Genomic DNA, 17503 nt, shown 5'->3' with positions numbered 1-17503 from the left:
CTGGTGAGTATTAAGTCTCCCAGTGTGAAGAGGTTTGATGCCTGTAAGCATTAGCAGTATCAACTCTATTGGAAATTTAGAGTCCTACAGTAAATACACAGGCACTTTACACTGATTTGACAGTTGGTCTTTAGTGCTGTAATGAAAGATTTTTCACAACACTACTCTTTGGCTCCACAGGACCCACTGGCAGCAGGCCCATTCCCATTTCCTGAAGATGGCATCCTGACACTGAAGCAAGACCTTCCCATTCCCTCAGTCTTTCTTATCCACATCTGTGCACGACCCAGATCAGCTCCTGATCAAGTATGTGTTGTATTCTGCTATCAGACACATTGAAACAGAAACTGCTTCCTGCCTTAAATCTTAGAAGAAGACCATTTGAGTTAATTTTTTGTTAAAAGTACCATGTAGGAATTAGTAAATAAACAATTCTTCTCTCCTTTGATGAGAAGGCTCTCAAAGATATAATTCAAGAGAAAATACTACATAGCAAGTGATAGGAGCCATCACTGAGATGAATGGAAGTTCCCATGGAGGGAAATTAGTAATGCAGGACTGAAAACTGCAGTATCTTTTTTAAAATCACATGGTGTGCTACAAGGCTTGATGAGAGCTCTCCAGTTAATAATGGATAGCTAAAGCTAAAATGGAATAATGGCTGCCATATTAGACATCTATCTGCTCATCAGTCTCACCCATGTTCATAGTGGTACCCAGAGCCTCTGAAGGTCCTCTGCGCAGCTGATGAGTGGGGGACATAGGCTACAAAAAGCTACAGAGCCAAGAATTTTGTTTTTACACCTGATCTCAATGGGGAAAAAAAATCAAAGCAAATAATTAGTAAGGAAGTTGAACACAGAAATGTGACCTGGCTGATTGGTTTGTACAGTCTTCTTACATGGGCTTCTGTCTCTGGACAGGTGACTGGTGTTCGTTTGATCCCCCTCACAAAGGGGCAGGTCGTTGTGCTGTGGGACGACGATTGTGTAAAGTCAAAGTAAGTAGCTTTAAAATAAAATAGATACAAATGAGTTACCAACATATTACTCCCTAGGTTTCCACAAGCCCTACAGAGTAAAACAAGTTCAAAAATTAATGAATTACTGCTCTTTGATAGATGATACAGTGTGTTTGTCTGACAAAACGAACTGTAGGACCTGCATGCAGAAACTTTGAAGAGGAGCCCTGCTTAATTTGCTGCCTGACCAAAGGAATCTGCCTGTTCCTCACCAGCATTCAGTGGCAGGAAGATTTATGGTAAAAGTTATATTATCAGCAGGTGCCTAAGTGGGATCTTGCACATCTCTGTAAGGGATGTGAACTGGAATAGAAAATCTCCAGTTGCTTGCTTTGGTAAGCTGGACTCGACTGGAAACCCACTGTAGGTGAGCTCTGAAAGGTGTTACAGTGTACAGCCAGATTGCCTCAGGAGGCAGTGACTTAGCTCCTTTTCAAGCCAGTCTCCCTAGATTCTTCATCCTTGATAACCCTGATGTCTGAGTGAAAGATGAGTGACATTTTGTGGTGCTGCATATATCCAAAGTAGCAAGTCAGTCTAGGTGTTCTTCTGCGGGCTATTGGAGCCCTGGTTCTTCTTAATACTGAAAATCATGCCATCCTACTTTTGGTAGGAGTGAGTCAACTGAATGTTTATTATTTTTGTCCTTCTTGCTGAAATAGCCCTGAGACTAGTATTTGAATGTTCAACACATTATCAGTTGTATTTACAAACCTCTCTGGTTTTCTTTTCTAGATGTATAAAGACCTTTGAAGTGGAATTCTCACCAGATGGAAAAACGTACCAGCGGATTAATGCCAAAGACACAATATTCACTCTCTGGGTCTACAGTCCAGGTATGGCAAGAACACTGGTATTAGGTAATCTGTCATGTTGATATTGCCACTCATGAGTATATGAAACACTGTTTAGTAACTACTAAAGGCAGGTCACTTGCTAGTAACAGTCCCATCACAAATAAGAGCTCATCCCTTGCTTTAGGATCATATTCTCAGTGAGAGCCTTATTCTCAAGGACGAACAGTGATTGAGAAATAGCCTTGAGGACATTATTAGTAGTATGCCATGGGTAATTGTCACAAAAGTCACTTGTCACCCAGCTGCAGGCCTGGCAAGGTCCCTGAGAAGTTAAGGAGCACTTCTGTAGCTGGTGTAGAAATACACAAAAATGATAACAAAAAACCCCACAAAAAACCATGACCAGACCTTGCAACAGAATGCTTTACTTTACTCAGATAAGACATCGGAGTGATGGAAGGTAGTGATGTTTTATTTGGGTATTTTTTTGTTTATCTGCGGGGGGGGAGGGTGGGTGTGGGGTGGTGGTGGTTGGTTGTAGGTTTGGGGGGTTTTTTTCCCTTTTTTTTTTCTTTTCTTTTCTTCTTCTTTTCTTTTCTTTTTTTTTTAAGCAAATGCAGTCTAGTCAGCAACATGACCATCCAACAAATATTGATAATAAGCACTGATGAGAGCTGGGTGAAACACAGACAAACTTTCCCTCATACTGATAGTATTAAAAAGCAATTGAGAAGTGTTTTTACCAGAAATACAGGCTTATATTACCCTGAGAAAGTCTTAACATCAGCAGTGGTTGCATAATAAAAGTTCAGAGCTATTATTGCAATATAAAGGCTACACAGGCAAGCAAAAACTGTAAATCATGGCTATGGCCAATCTTTGAAATTATTATTCATTATTATATTATAGTATTATATACCGGTTTTAATTGTTTGTTTCAAAACCAACAACAACAAAAAAGACTGTTTTGAAAAAATACCATGTCTCAGTAGTCCTTATTGCTAGGAACTTCTCACCCATTATTTCTAGCGTTCTTTTTCTTCCAGAATAAAAACACTAAAGCACATATAAAAATCAATTAAATAGATAAAATACCCCCAAATTTATATTGCTTGTGGGTTCAAAGATTCTGCTAAGGAAATCTTTTAGTTCTTTGAACTGGATCAAGGATAAAAAGCAGCAGAACCACAGAACGTCAACTCACATACCTTTAAAGTAAGTGGTGCTGCTTCCTGAGTAGAGCAGATGGTTTTCAGTCAGCCTGCATACTTCTTGTTCTGCTTCTTTGTTGAACCTGGCCCCACATAACCTGTTCCAAAGGCACAATTCAGGCAGAAAAGTAAGTCAGAAAAAAAGGAGATAACTAGTTGTGTGTAGCAGATGTCACAGCCTTCTTCCAAATGGACTGCTGGGAAAGCAGTCCTGTAGCTGTACTTGCAAATCCTAATAAGTAGAGAGGACATCCTTGGTGAAACAAGATATAAAAGCCAGTACTTGGCTAATAAATTGAGGAATTTATTATAATTTTTAATCAGACAGGCACAGACACACTTACTTAGGGTGCAAAACTGATTTCCCCAGCCCGTTCCACAAACCTACATTTTACAGGAGTAATGTCTGCTTCACATCCTCCAAGTACCACAGGTGTCAGCATTTCACAGTGACCATTTCTAACCTTTTCATTTGCAGGAAGCTCAGTCTCCGGCTTTTACAGAGTGCGTGCCATTGACTACTGGGGGAAGGCAGGCCTGTCCTCTCTTCCCGTGGGGTATGTTGAAGCTTTCAAGTGACCCTGAAGAGTGGTGCCTGGCTTGGTGTCAGAGTGGTGTATGTTCCTTGCAAATGACAACTCCCCAGAAAAATAAACTCCTCCCAACCTGAGGAGGGAGTATGGAAATGACCTGATGAAGTTAGGAATGCAAGTTAGAAGCAACTGCCCCTATTAACTCTTCACAGCACAAAAGACAGCATTATCAAACAACCACGACTGCCAACCCAGCTGGTAGGAGGCTGCTGTAGGACAGGGATTGAGCCTGGTAACTAGGAATCACGGGGATAAATATTTATTATTCCCTATTATTACACTGAGCTAACAGCCAGGGCAAGCTGAGATTTATAGAGGTCGCAGACTGTAACAGGAACAAGACCATTGCTTCACTGTGTGAGTGAGGATGGTAGCAAAGGCACATGGAGGACCTGTCTAAGAGTGAACTGCCTGCCTTAGCTGCCAGGCTGTCTTGACATAAGGGTTTGATGGAAAAGTGCACGGCAACCAGACACATTCAGAGCATGAAGTGAAGGATCCCTTATTCCCTGCTGGTTAGTCACAGTGGGTTATTTCAGAACGCTTGCCATGTCTTCAGGTGTATGAGGTACTTCATTCTCTCGCAGAGGGGTTTCCACCCAACTCTCTCAGTATTTGTGACTATTACATGATGCCAGAGCTATTTCCCATACTCAGAGGAAGGGCTATCAGCTCATTCTCAGAGGGGAGAAGGCACAGAAAGCCCTAGCCTCCAGACTTCCCGGCCTTTTCTCTTTTTAGTTTTTGTCCAAGTCACCTGTTTGGACTCTGGCCGTCAGCTGCTGCCTCTTTGTGGAGGAGGCTCTAACCCTGAAAGTCCCTCTTTCTCTCCGTTGCTGTCACCTAGCCTGGCGTCCTTCAGGCCTTAGAGCTAGCACCTCCCCTCACAGAATGTAAGTGACCACTCAGCTCTGCATGGCCAGGAGAAAGCAGAAACACTAGTTAGAGCCTTTTGTGTTTTCATATGACAGAACAGCACACTCTTGAATGTAGCAGGGCAGCTACTTAGGACACTTAGGAAGTTAACAAAGAACAGTTTGAGCTCCTGTGCTTTGCAAAGCATGTGCACAAGCATGTGACAGCCCTAGATCATGGGCTACGGATCACCACTGGCTGTGCTTGCAGCTGCCAAACACTTTGTGTAAACAGCAAAGTTCCCTGAAATTGCAGGGGGTGCTGTTTTATTCTTCCCTTTTCACAACTGGCACAGTTTGAGCTGTGCCTTTAACAGGCTTGCAGAGAGAAGGATAATGCCAGTGAAAACAGCCAGAGTGTTTTCCGTAAGAGGAGTGACTTTGTCACACAAACAAGTCCCCTACTGCTCTCTTTGCTGACATCAGCCACCTCAGCAACATAACAACAAAAACTGCATATTTGATGAAACATTCAGGTCTCAGAAAAAAGAAGTGCCCAAGTTTGCACAGTAGGAGAGAGGTGAACTACCTCAAATACCCTCAACTTTTACAGCGCAGAAAAGAAGCATATGCAAAAAGGCAGTGTATGTGAGATGTGGCCTTGTATCTCCTCACCTGCTGGTTACTTGTTCTTGTGCCTGTACTGAAAATTAGCCTTAAAAGATGCATTCTGTCACAGAATTCAGAAGAAATATTTCTTGTCTCCTTTAATAAGGGGCACTTGTTACATCCTAGTTCTCCAGTTCCTTGTCCCTACAGGCAGAGCAGAAAAGGGCCATGGACTCCACAGAATTGAAAACCCTCTCAATTTAAGAAAAGTTACTGAGACATTCTACTTGGATGGGGATAGTAAAAATACATTTTAAAGTTGTGATAATAGCCCCTGAGTGAAGAACAGTTAAGTAAAATCTAGCAGTTAACACATGTTGTTTTGCTAGTATGAGGTGGAACCACGAATAAAATTATTTTCAGAAATACTAAGTATAGGGTCTTGAGAGATTTTAGTGTGTCTGAAGCAGGGGAAGATGCAGGAGCTGGAGAGGACAGTTTAGTGTGTTAGGATGTCCTAGTTGAGTATCCCTTCTGCTTTAAAATTTTCCCACCCTGGCAATCAGAATATAGCAGTCTTTATCAAACCAAGGACTATGCACTAGTTACAGGTGTATTAAACAAAAAAAACCCCAAAACAAAAAAACAAAACCAGCAAAAAAAAAAAAAAAAAAAAAAAAAGCTGTAGTGAGTAGTATTGATTTTGTTGTGCAGGGATGAAAATGTATAGATGTGCAAACCATGAAAAATAGAAGATTTCTTCTGAAAATCTTCTTTGCTGCTATGATGTAAACTCATGCCCTTAAGAAATTAACATGTATTAACAATTACAGAGAGAAGAGAAGTTGTTATTTCCAGGTATGAGTTTATTTCTAACAAAGTATAAAAGTTTTGAAATGGCGTTTTCTTTTCTTATCATTTAATGTGTACAGAAAAACGCTATTTAGTACTTGAAACTTGAGATTTCTGTAACCATCTGTTGCTGACTCTGACAGTGTTTCCAAAATTGCATGTTTAACTAATCTCCTCTGTTACATGTAGTGATCAGCCTCCCATTACAGTTTGAGTTTTCAGAAGTGCCAAGTATCCATAGCACTAGGTGTTCTGTAGTATCATAACCAAAGCAAGACTGCAGAGCACTCATGTATTTCTCTTGCTGTTCATTAATCCAAATAAGAATATGTAACTGCAACTGCAACATGTGATTGTTTGCCTGCGCTTCAAACAAAAGCTTGTGAGGCTATATAACCATTTTGCAACTGAAAGAACCTTTCAACTGAGTATTTTACATTGTCTAATTGTGTATATGCTACATTTGTTACCATCTTTTGTGCTAGTCAATAAAACCGGTTTTTAATCTTTCATATGAACCCTGTAAAAACAGGATCTGATCATTGTGTTGTAGAAACTGCTTAAAACTCTTACGTCAACAACTTAATCTTGTGAAGACTGTTCTCAAGCACTGTCATGTTTTAACCTCAGACAACAACCAAGTACCACACAGCTTCTCACAGTGGCTACCAGCACAAGGGGTAAAAGGTAGCTTGACTCATGGAAGTTCCAACATTACATAAAACTGAAGCATAAAGGGAACTTTACCATAAAAAATGTTAAGGCTGAAGTAGAAACCTAAATGCATAGATTGCTTCAGTTACCACAACCTGGGGAAAACTGGTCAAACTCAGGGTGGTATCATAATGCCTGATCTCAGGAGTTGCAGTGTCCTTGCTGGAGGAGGTTCACTGGTGTGTGAAGGACAATATCCTTGCAGGGTACCTCCTGCTGTTGCGCAGTCATAGTCTTTCTGCCAGCACTAAAGGACCTTCTGAGGACAAAACAACAGTCCTTTTAATGCATAAACAATTTTTTTATTTTGTCTTGTTAGTGGAAAGTTTGTTCAGGACAAGAGATTATGACTTGGGACCTATGCACACATTTAAAACCCAGGAATAATAGACTGCTTTTCATCAGCCAGCTCAAACAGCAGACAGAAGATGTCTGCCTCTAGATATACCCGAGATGTTTCATGTTGAACTCAAGAGAATCTCAAGAGAAGTGTAAATCTCATCAGAATACATTTATGGCTGCCTCCCCTACCCTACCTTGTCTTTCACATTTCCTGCACTCATTGGAGAGAAATGGATATGAGGTAACTCCCATCTGTTCATTAACTCACCACATCACAATGAGGACCTGCTTGTGGTCCTGATGGAAACATGCTCTCCCAAGTACAATTCCTGGGGCATTTGAACTCTGTGGTGTATTCAACCAGAATTGCCACTATGTTTCTATGATTCTGCAGGCTTTGCCTCTTGCAGCTGAGGAGGAATTTCACTGCCTATCTCATCTAGACAGACTACACCAAGCACAATAAGGATGCATTTGTTCCTGCATGTTGATTGTCTCTTCTTGCTACAACTCTCATCTGCTTTGGTCATACAATTACCATAACCATAGACATTAAAAATCCCACTTCTCTAAGATTGGTAGTATTGGTCTGAAAGTTCTGGCCAAAGGCCGTGCTTCTTCAGCTAAGGGTTAGTGTTGTCTAATCAGTTGTTATACAAGTCCTAAGTTCACAGATTCCACCCCAATACTTCCTTCTGGGAGAAGGGTGCTAGTGGAGAACAGTCAATCAATGCACCGACCTTGCACTTAGTCCAGCAGAAAAGGCTGATATTTTTTCAATGCTCAGTAGTTCTCTATCTGTGTGGGCTTTTGTTAGCATTGCCTGCTAGTGCTCCTCTGTTTCTGTCCTTAGCTTTAGGTGGTAGTTCACAATCTTGTTCCCTGTCAGGGTAGATTTCCCTAGACCTGAAGAGCAAGGACACCTTTGTTCAAGTGGGTTGAGAGCCTTACGCGTATTGCCAGGAAATCCTGGGAAATACAAGTTTGAGAGATTTGCTGCATCCCTGGGATGATGTCTCTGGTCCTGGAGAGTGTCTCTGGTCTTTGGTTTCTATGTTCTTTCTAGTTACTCTAGGTAAGATTGTGCAAGCATCTTGCAGAAGCTGTTTAACAGTGCAGTGCTCTGGAGGTCTTCAGTCAACATCAGCCTCGTGCCACACACCTTTTGGAAGCCTTATCAGCAGGGGCTGTTCACCTTGGTCTTACCTCTGTGCTTGGTAATTATAACTTGTAAAAATTTGTGTAGTTGACAAACTGCAGGGTTCAGCAGGGTGCTGGGGTGTTCTACAGGTATTTTTATTACTAGGAAACACAAAGTGAATGCCATTTTACTAAAAGCAGTGGGAAATACATCTCAATAATGCTGGCTCGGGTTACCCTTTTTCTACCTGGAGATTTCTAGGTACTCTTCTTCTGGTGTTCTCTACCTGTGAAATTCTTGGCCATAAAACCAGTCTGTTCTGTATCTTTCAGTTCTATACCTTTCAGATACTGAAAACTGGATTATGAAGGTGGAGGGGAGCAAATTACTGGTAATGTCATTAGAAATGCAAGCACCTGCTCATTTAAGCAATGTCCAGAGTTATTGAAAGTAGCATCTGTTTTATTGAATTTGTGTTTCTCCCCTTGGGAGCCTTGCTGCAGGTAGCTCTGCCTCAGACATGCTCTCCAGTCCTGGTTTTGGCTGGAGCCATCTCACTGGCGTGCCTGTGCCCTGCCCTGTGCCTTGTTGCCCTCACTTGCTGGCTGGACTTCCGAGGTGAATCGCAGACTTGCCCTGTCACCATGCTCTTGTCTGATGACATGCACTATCAGGGGACCTGCCCCTCTCACCATCCTTGCCCTGCTCCTCTGCTGGGGAGCGACATGCCCTGTGTGAGCTGGGAACACCCTTGGCTGCTGTCTCACCTGTCCTCAATGAGCATCCTTAGTCTTTCTGCTCCCCAACAGAGAGGACAGCAGATAATAAAAACCAATTCCAGAGGTGCCTTTTATTCAAAAACATTTATTGACAAATGCCACATTAGGTATTCCACTGAAAATTCAAATATTACTATTATATTGCACACAGTTTACAGATCCCCCAATATTTTCATGTGTTTTTGAGGAAAAACACACTATTCCATACTATGATTTTTTTTACTGTTAGTTGAGTGGCAACTTCAAGACGAAGAGGTCTGGTTTCTGTGCGTAAGGATAGGATCAGAAGCGTACTTTTAGCAGGCCCCTGCAATGAAAGAAAAGTAAACTTTAGTCTGTGTAAGTAAATTTGCAAAGTGCTTTAACAACCTTTTAGTCTCCAGTGAATCTATAGTTACAACCTTCCTAGGATACTTCTGAATCACAGTACAAGACTAGGATGTGGGGTGCAAAAGTTGCTGTTTGCATGACACATGTCTGTGTCTATTGGCGCAGACTCAGGCAGCCTTTCCCAGCTAGCCATGGGCTTTCAGCTTTCCTGAGTTCCCGGCCATGACCCTGCAAACCAGCTGCCTTCCCTCTGCCACAGGGAACAGTACAGAGCGGAATGGGGCAGGGCTGCCCATGCCATCGCCACAGCCTTGGATGATGCCAGTACCTGCTCTGTAGTGGAGGACTGGCTGACACAACGATGTGCTGTTCAGGAAGTTTTAGCTGCCATTCCTTGTCCCACAGTGCAGAATGCATGTGTTACCTGGCTTAGTAAAGGGTCAAGGCAAGGCCTTGAAATTGAGGATGTGAAGGGTGTGGGTACTCAACTGCCAACAAAGAGGAATTTCTGCCTCCAGCATAGCCCTGAAAAAGTATCTGCCTATCTCATGGACAGCATTTGAACTAGGAGATCAATTCCTGTACCTCTGGAAAAATGTTCTCAAAATGAGCCTTAGACATGGTCTGTTTGCATGTATGTGGTGCAACTGTTGACTCCCACTGCCAGCAGACACAGTCAGAAATGCTGCTCAGAGCCCCTCACCCCTGCTACTCAGACCACACAGGACGCAAGTCATGATGGAACTAAGAAGTGCGAGAGTGGTCCTTCCTGGAGGCACCTTCTCATCCTTTCGTGGAGGACACTGCACAGACCCAGGGTAAGATACTATTATGCAAGTGGCCAAGACACACGTTTCCAAGTGCAGAAACACTGGCTTGTTGCATCTATCCCTGTCCTGTCTACTACAGTAACAAGGCTGATCTTCTTCTGGTAGTGTACCAGTTTCAACACACAGGATTCCTGTAAGTAGCAATCTGAAGGCTGCAGAACCAGCCTGTAGCAGGCTCTTGCCCTTGCATGGATTTCCCTTTGTAGCTCTTTTTCTAATAGATCTAACATTAAGAAACAGTTGCTAAAAAAGAACAACTGTGTTTGCTGTGGTTCTGTCACATTTAAAGCAAATGCAGTCACCTACTGTACAGCTCAGTGAGTTTGCTAAGTAGCCCCAAGTACCTGACTGAAGCACAGGCTGGAACTGGCCAGACATGCAGATTTCTTCCTGCTTCTGGCGCACAATGCGCTGGATGGCTGGGGGGAGGCCACGGGGATTGCGCGAGAAGATCAGGGAATAGCCATCGTCACAGGAGCCATCCTCCTTCAGGCTGCGGCAGGCGTAGGTGATAGCATAGTTATCATAGTCGGTGTCAATCACCCAGTAGTTGTCCCCTGAAACATCAGAACACGTGCGTTTGTCACACTGGGCAAAACAGAGCAGAGGTAGATCCTTCAGCACGGAGATGACAAATTTCAACACATGGCAAGGATAGCTTTCCAAAGGACCTATAATCATGTCACACATCCAGCTTGTCTCCACACCATGAAGGGAAGAACTGGGACAAGCACAGGGCATCTTGAGACCATGTTTTTCCCCATGATGCTCAGTGCATTTTCACCTTTAGTTTCTTAGGCTAGAAATATTAGGAGGACTAGGATTTTCTAGGTTTTCAATGACAAAATATCTCTATGTTGCTCGCTCAAGCAACATAGGTGGAAGGAAGGACATACAGTACAGATTACATTTCCTATACAGGAAGCCTCAGTAAAACATTCCTCCTGTGTTCTAGCCTTGCTCAACTAAGTTTTTTTTTTGTGTGGCTTATCTGGCAGTACTAAGTGAATGTATTTCTTTCTTACACACTAGAAGTCCTCCCCAACTTCTACAGCTGAAGAGCCACAGCTCTGGGAGACTCAGGCACAAAGGATGGGCTTTGAGGGGTGCATAAATGAGGTTCAGCATGAGCAGTTTCTGAGAGCAGGACTTGAGTTAACAGCTCCATTTCTTGAGTCCAGCTCTGTCTGCCTGAGGAGAAATGTCTTGTTGCTGGGGTGCAGTTGTGGGTCCATCTGTCTCCTCTACTTAGCTATGAGGAGTACAAGGATGATGGACCTCAGCACTTATATAATGCCCACAGTGGGGCGCAGGAAGTACTGCTTCCCCAGGTTCAACACCACACTTGGCTGTACAAAATCCATGCGTGTGGCCCACTGCCTCTGAGCCTCCATGTTAACATACATGGTGGATAAGAGGGATCTCTGGGAGGTCTCTGGATGCTGCCCTTTCTGTGGACATAAAATTCACTGCTTGGATAAAGCATGCACCCCAAAAAAGGATGTTTTGTCTTCACTTGGAGCAATCTGAGCTGAACTGTTTTTCCTGCTTGTATGTTGAAACACACATCTGGACAGGTGTAGGCAATTGACTAGCATCAGGGGGCTGGAGAATTTCACTCACCACCACTGGAGAGGTAGCTGGCCAGTCCCTGGTAGGTCATATACATTTTTGCTGGAGTGGTTGGATCAGGTACCGTATACTGAGCAGCCATGTCAGCACAGATCACCCAGAAACTGCAATGAGATCCATAAGACTCAAGGTAAAACTTGGCAGCATGAGAGCTTCAGATGGGTGTCCCACACTCAGGACTTGGGCACAGCTGCCTCAGGCATGGGCATGGTTTTCCATAGTGCAAAGTCACTCTTTGTCACTGAGTAATGCAAATCTGCGACACCCCCCAGTCACTGCTGGTGATTGCTGCTGCTGTCTGGTCCCCAACTCTGCTGTACGGCTACACTGTGGCTGGGGCAGTGCCCTGACCCTCCTTCAGTTCGGTGGGTGTTTTACCACCCATTTCTGTACAAGCAGACAGCCACCAAGAACAATAATGAACATGGTTTCTTGGTTCCCTGCTAGCAGTCTGCAGGGTGAGCTGACCTGCATTTGGGCTCACTTGGGGTCAGTAGCTGTGCCCCAGGCAGAGGAAGGGAATTGGCTCTCCCCTGTCTAACCTTTCCCAGCAATATGAGCACAGGGATGTCTGTTACAAGCACAGTAATAGTTACAGCCCCTCTGCTAAGCTTGTGAAAAGCCATCACACAGCCTTTGAGACACCCCGTGGGAGTCCATTTGTTCCAATATCCTTCTCTGTTTGGTATCTGTTTGCTTTGAATGCCACCCATATTTCAACACTGTTCATCAAGCATTACCTGGATTTGTGAAACAGTGGAAGGGTCTTCATTCCCCTCCTTGCTCAGGCTGTGCTTCCCCTTATCCTGGCTTTGCAGAAATAAAATTTGCAGCAGCCTTGAGACCCCACTTGTTTTCTGAAGAGTCCTTCTGGGAATCTTCCCACTTGCACTGTGTGGCATGCCTGCAAAGCTTCATTTGCCCATTCCCAAAATATCCTGGAGTGCTGCACTGTTGAGATGTACAAAGGTTCATAGCAACCTGCTAGTGCTAGCCTATTGGAAGCCACAGATTTTCTTTTCTGCACTCAGAAAGCTATTTAATCTCTTTACATGCTGTAGTAATTCCTTGTAGTAATCATGACCAAGAGGCAAAACTCTAAGCTTCCTGCCATCTGTCCATTCAGGCATTGCAATTACATCTAAGAGTTAACCACATGTTCTCCTCAGAAACCTGTCCAACATTGTGTTGAGATATCTGTGAAAGTAATGCTCCTCCCCTTTCCCATACCTCTCAGTGAAGTGAGGGTTGTCCTGCCCTTGCAGCCCCACAGCCTTCATTAGCTCCTTTACTTGATTGCAATGAATTTATCTAACCATTCCATCAATCAAGATTTGACTTAATAATTGACTTTACAGAGTAGTTCTGTGATAGACCCAAACCTGAGCAAGGCTGAGAAGAAATTCAGTACTTAAAAGTGTCTAACCTCTAGCTTCTAAACTAACACCCTGGATAAACTTCTCTTTTTAATGAAGAAAACCCAGCCATGTTGTGTGTTCAGGATAGATCACTATCCATGTCCCCCTCATCCAGTACCTCATGGCAGCAGCTAGAGCTGAAAGTCAAGAGAGCTTACCCAAAAAGCTTCACTCGGCCTTTGGAGGACGCTGTCATTGTGCCATCTTCCTCCACGGTGTATTCAGCAGAAATGTTGTCCTGAAGGAAAAGGCCTTCTGGATCCTTCTTGGCCAGAGCATACCATTTTCCTGCATACTGTCATGAAAAGTGTATTAATATCTGGATTAATCACCATGGCAAGATTAGCACAAAAACCATTTTGTGATCAAAGTGCCTTTCTAACTTCCCATTGCCTGATAAATGCCAGTCTGAGTTTGGGTGGGAATGTAGCACACAGATCCTACAGTGCTGCCTGATGAGCCCTCTGTGCCAGAGGGAGTGGGTCTAGCAGCTCTGCATTGCTGTGTGTGTCTACTCGTCAAGTGAGACGTTCCTGTCACAGTAACCCCACACCAAAAGCATCTCCCATCCTAAGACATCTTCTGAGAGACTGGTTCTTCCCTGTTCCTGTTCAAGCCCCTGCTCTTCCATGAAATACCATACCAAATTCAACAATATCAAATTGCAGGTGCAAAGACGGTAGCAAGCTGGCTGGGGACAATCTTTGTGGCTTCCAGGGGCCACAGCTGATCTCTGACAAGGAAAAGGCTCTACCCAGCAAGGCAGAAAGTGATGACTGTGATTTCAAAACAAGAAGATGATGTGCTGGGGAGAGTAACAACAGAGAGAAATCGGATGAGATTAAGAGAAAGAATATGTTCATGCAAAAAATGGCCCCTGGAAAATATACAAGAAGTATCTAGTGAAATGAAAACAAGATCTGAACAGATGACTGACAGAGGGGAAGACCCTTAAAAGTTATCATTATCAGTAGAAATGCTGAGAGCAGGATCTAGCTATGTTAAATTTGATTCTGCAGTGAAGCTAATGAAATCTATTAGGCAAGTTATATGCTTAAGCCTGCAAGCCCTTAATTTCCAAATACAGGAGCCAGAGCAAAAACTTTGGCTTTTTAAAAGTGGGATATTCCCAAAGCTTTCCCTGGACATGGTTTGTTTCCAGCAAAGCCAATCTTGTATAAAGTGTTTGCCACATCCCAGCTGCCCCTGGAATTGTAGTGTTTGCTGACCATTAGTTAAAATCAGTACTGACACATGTGTCTTGACCTTTCCAACAGCAAGTTAGCCCTCATTTCCTCCTCAGAAGCACAGATAATGTGTCTAAACAAGAGTCAGTGTTCAGGATACCAGACTAGGTAAGATTTCTCTTTGCTATGACTCCCAAGAATGACTAGTGGTGGATGCAAGCACCCTAGGGCTTGTGCTTGATCTTCCTCTCTGATGTGGCTCTAAATTGTTTCTTTCACGGAACTGCTCAAAGCTCAAAGCTGTGCTGAGCTAAGAGAAGATGACCTCTAACTGAGTAACATCTCTGGCTTTCAAGACCAGTTTTAACATAATGTTCAGAAGGTTAAACAGTACTGAGGAGAGCAAACAACAGGAACAGCATTTGCAAGACAGCTTATGAAAGAAGTTAACTTTTTTGTGAAGAACCTGTTTAGATGAACAAAACTCATAACCTGGAAAACCAGTTTATATGTAAAGCTTCTTCATATGTACTATTGAAGTAACCATAATTACCCTTTTTGGATCAAAATTGTCTTTCACAGCAAAGGACTCCACTGCACAGGTCTGAGCTAGGCTGTATTCAACAGTATAGAAGACCGAGGCCAGGAAAACATACTGTGCGTATTTCATTCTGCAAGACAAAAGCAGACATGGGGGGTTTATTTCATGCAGTAGGTGGAGGTAGCTAGTGCTACAGATGCATGTCCATCATTTTAAAACTAGTTTCTTTCCATGCTAAGTAGACAACCAACTCTTCCACTGGTACTGAGTCATTGTGGTGCCTAAATTTAGCCAAAACTGAACATCAGTGGCAATTACTTTGCAAGAGTATTTTGCTTGCCAGTAGTAGTAATGCAGTTCATGGTATTTTTGTATTATAAATCAAGCCAGACTATGGATAAGGTTGGTAAGAATTGGTAAAAAATTGAAATGTTTTGAATTTTGTTTTCACAAGAAGAAAAATATTCTGATGAGCTCTGGTAAAGCACCGTACATTGTAAAGATGTTTTTTTCTAATTATTTCATAGTGAATGTCCACTTTGCTTTCGAAGCAGCAAATCTGTGTTCTCATCACCAAAGCAGGCCTTTTCTAGGTGCCTACTCTAATGGCATAGTACACCTTGGTATTGGCTGTCCTCTGACCATTCCTTCAACAAACATGACAAATAATATTAATTTTCTAAAGGCTTGGTCTGTCACTGCAGCACAACCACTAGGTGCCCATGGCTTTATTTTTCTTGTTGGGTATCCCTACTCATCCATATCCCAGTATATTTGTTTCTCAGAGTTTGGGAAGAGAGCACCTTCATGATACGTTCTTGCAGAGTATTTGACCCTGAATAGCTGTCCTGATACCAAGATAAAACAGTTACCTGATGCTTGTCAGCACCATCCAAGCTGAGCTACTAACCCAGAGCCCAAAAACCCAAGCAGCTACTCTGTTTCTAGCTGCTGCCATGCAAGCTGCACTTCCCTGCTGCAAGAGATGCCAGTCTGATCCACCTCTGCTGAAGAGAGACCTACCTGCTGAGTAGAGATGTTGGAGATCCTTGAGACTACTCTGCTTCAGTCTTTGGGCTGCAGGAGAGTTTTGTGTCAATTGTCCTCCAGCTCCCTTTAAATAAGGAATCTGCAAAGTCACTAATTGGTTATTTTTGCTCATGTGCCTGAATAAAACACTTAATCTTGGATAATCCATTATGTAAAAACCAAGTGTAATCCTCACGCTGGTGGGTCTGACTGCTATACTAATACAAACACAGCTTTTACATAATGGAAAAAGCTGCCCAGAAAGCTAATAAATCTGCTGATTTGATTGTACCACTGCTTTGTCTCATTGAAGTCTTTCTGCTTCTAACACGTTAGGAGAATAAGCACAGAGCATTAATTAGAGAGACACTTGGACTATACACACACATCTGCATAGACACATGCTCAAGTTTGACAACTTGCATGGAGCAGGTACATAATTAGCTCTTCCGATACTGGCATCATCAAATTAAGGTGATCCTTGCAAGAGGAGGAAGACATTGCGCATTACCGACATGTGGGAGGGGACAAAAAGCTGCAAAATTGCAGTTTTGCCCTCATGTTTGTATCAAAATCTTGGGAGTCGTCGGTTCTCCTGTGCACTGAAACAGTTTTATGTACATTTTTCCTAGTTAATCTTGTCAACATTTCCAGTTACATAAATACTACAGCTCTCTCCTACCTAAAATGTTCCTTCTAGTAGCCTTTCATGGGGATACAATACATCGCAAAAAGACAAGAAGGCAGAAATCACTAGAGGAGTACTTTTGGTAGCAAACCATGCCTGTCATTCTCAAGCGCCTGAAGAATTTCTCCAAATGCAAAGGCTGCTCCTGTACTCTTCGTCCCAGTCTCATCTGGGAGCTCTAAGACTTCAGACATTGAAGTAGGAGTTCCCAGTATTAGCAGTTACTCTTCACACTGGGTGCTAAGTGCTGGGGAGCCTTGGACATAGCCACTAGAGACAACCCTGTTATTCCTGTGGAGTGAGCCCAGGAAGTCCGGAAGCTTTTGGTTCAGATCCAACAGTCTGGACTTCCAGAGTGAGGCTAAAGCCTTCTGGATGTTTTCAGCTTGGTCCAGTGATCACTTACCCTCTCTTGCCCAGGAATTCCTGAACAGAAGCACACAGTTTTGCTGTGTAGCTGGTGTGAACTGTGTTGCTTTCCAGGCAGCTTATTTAGGGCTGGCCATTGTCTGGAAAACGCTGTCCTTGCTTGCTGCCAGAGGAAACTTTGATCTGGCCTCTGTGCAGCTTCCATCTACACTTTGGAGGGAGGCAGTGGTACTTCGCATGCAGCGTGGTGACTGAACATACCCTGTCCATGCTATCCGTGTGTCTTCAGAGGCAGCCTGGGCAAGTCCACACGGAAATGCGCAAATGGTTACTGGGACTGCTTGGTCACCTAAAGAGTACACAAAAAGTAACTTCTTAAACCGTACTTCAGGGCTAGATGCCCATTAGATCTTAAAGGGACTGACACTGGATATGAAGTGTTTTCTTCCACCCTGACAGGGGGACTTGATGGAGAACAAACTGCAGTGTTTTCTGTAAATTAGAAGGCTTCCAAACACTTACCACTTCATCTGTTTCCAACAAAACAGATTAGTGTATGTCCATGT

At 43.2% G+C, this 17503-nt stretch overlaps 3 protein-coding genes across 6 annotated transcripts in view; 1 reads left to right on the top strand and 2 right to left on the bottom strand.

Annotated features, from left to right (window-relative positions):
* SLC26A1 (solute carrier family 26 member 1) overlaps positions 1–3577 on the bottom strand; it is a 37597-nt gene extending 34020 nt beyond the window's left edge. For 2 of the 4 annotated variants that reach the window (XM_010400040.4, XM_010400039.4), the window contains exon 1: positions 3027–3115. Coding sequence is in view for 2 of the 4 variants with exons in the window: in XM_010400037.4 (XP_010398339.1) it covers positions 3027–3127; positions 3494–3501 (109 nt within the window). In the remaining 2 variants the exon portion in view is untranslated. Of the gene's footprint in view, positions 1–3026; positions 3128–3417 lie in introns of those variants that run through there. The other 2 variants (XM_010400037.4, XM_010400038.4) reach the window with 2 other exon arrangements.
* IDUA (alpha-L-iduronidase) overlaps positions 1–6449 on the top strand; it is a 46123-nt gene extending 39674 nt beyond the window's left edge. The window contains exons 11-14 of the mRNA XM_039566626.1: positions 181–306; positions 924–1000; positions 1757–1857; positions 3508–6449. Of these exons, the coding sequence (XP_039422560.1) occupies positions 181–306; positions 924–1000; positions 1757–1857; positions 3508–3608 (405 nt within the window). The 3' untranslated portion in view covers positions 3609–6449. The remainder of the gene's footprint in view (positions 1–180; positions 307–923; positions 1001–1756; positions 1858–3507) is intronic.
* Positions 6450–8978: 2529 nt separating this feature from the next.
* Positions 8979–15983, bottom strand: LOC104689750 (purpurin). The gene is made up of 6 exons (XM_010400045.2): positions 15875–15983; positions 14864–14981; positions 13282–13418; positions 11697–11809; positions 10418–10630; positions 8979–9220 (listed from the first exon to the last, which is right to left on the bottom strand). Exons 2-6 carry the CDS (start codon positions 14978–14980, stop codon positions 9210–9212), a joined length of 591 nt encoding a protein of 196 aa, XP_010398347.1. The 5' UTR covers position 14981; positions 15875–15983; the 3' UTR covers positions 8979–9209.
* Between the last annotated feature and the right edge of the window lie 1520 nt (positions 15984–17503).

Source organism: Corvus cornix, chromosome Z (genome assembly GCF_000738735.6).
Source record: "Corvus cornix cornix isolate S_Up_H32 chromosome Z, ASM73873v5, whole genome shotgun sequence".
Classification (NCBI taxonomy): Eukaryota; Metazoa; Chordata; class Aves; order Passeriformes; family Corvidae; genus Corvus; species Corvus cornix.
The sequence above is the reverse complement of the archived record's forward strand: the minus strand, read 5'-3'. Positions and strand labels throughout refer to the sequence as shown.

Coding starts and splice junctions, on each gene's coding strand:
- LOC104689750 (XM_010400045.2), bottom strand. CDS start 14,980: ATGAAATACGCACAGTATGTTTTCCTGGCCTCGGTCTTCTATACTGTT. Junction 13,419..14,863: donor ACAATTTTGATCCAAAAAGG/GTAATTATGGTT, acceptor TTTTCATGACAG/TATGCAGGAAAATGGTATGC. Junction 10,631..11,696: donor CAGCTACCTCTCCAGTGGTG/GTGAGTGAAATT, acceptor CTGATGTTTCAG/GGGACAACTACTGGGTGATT.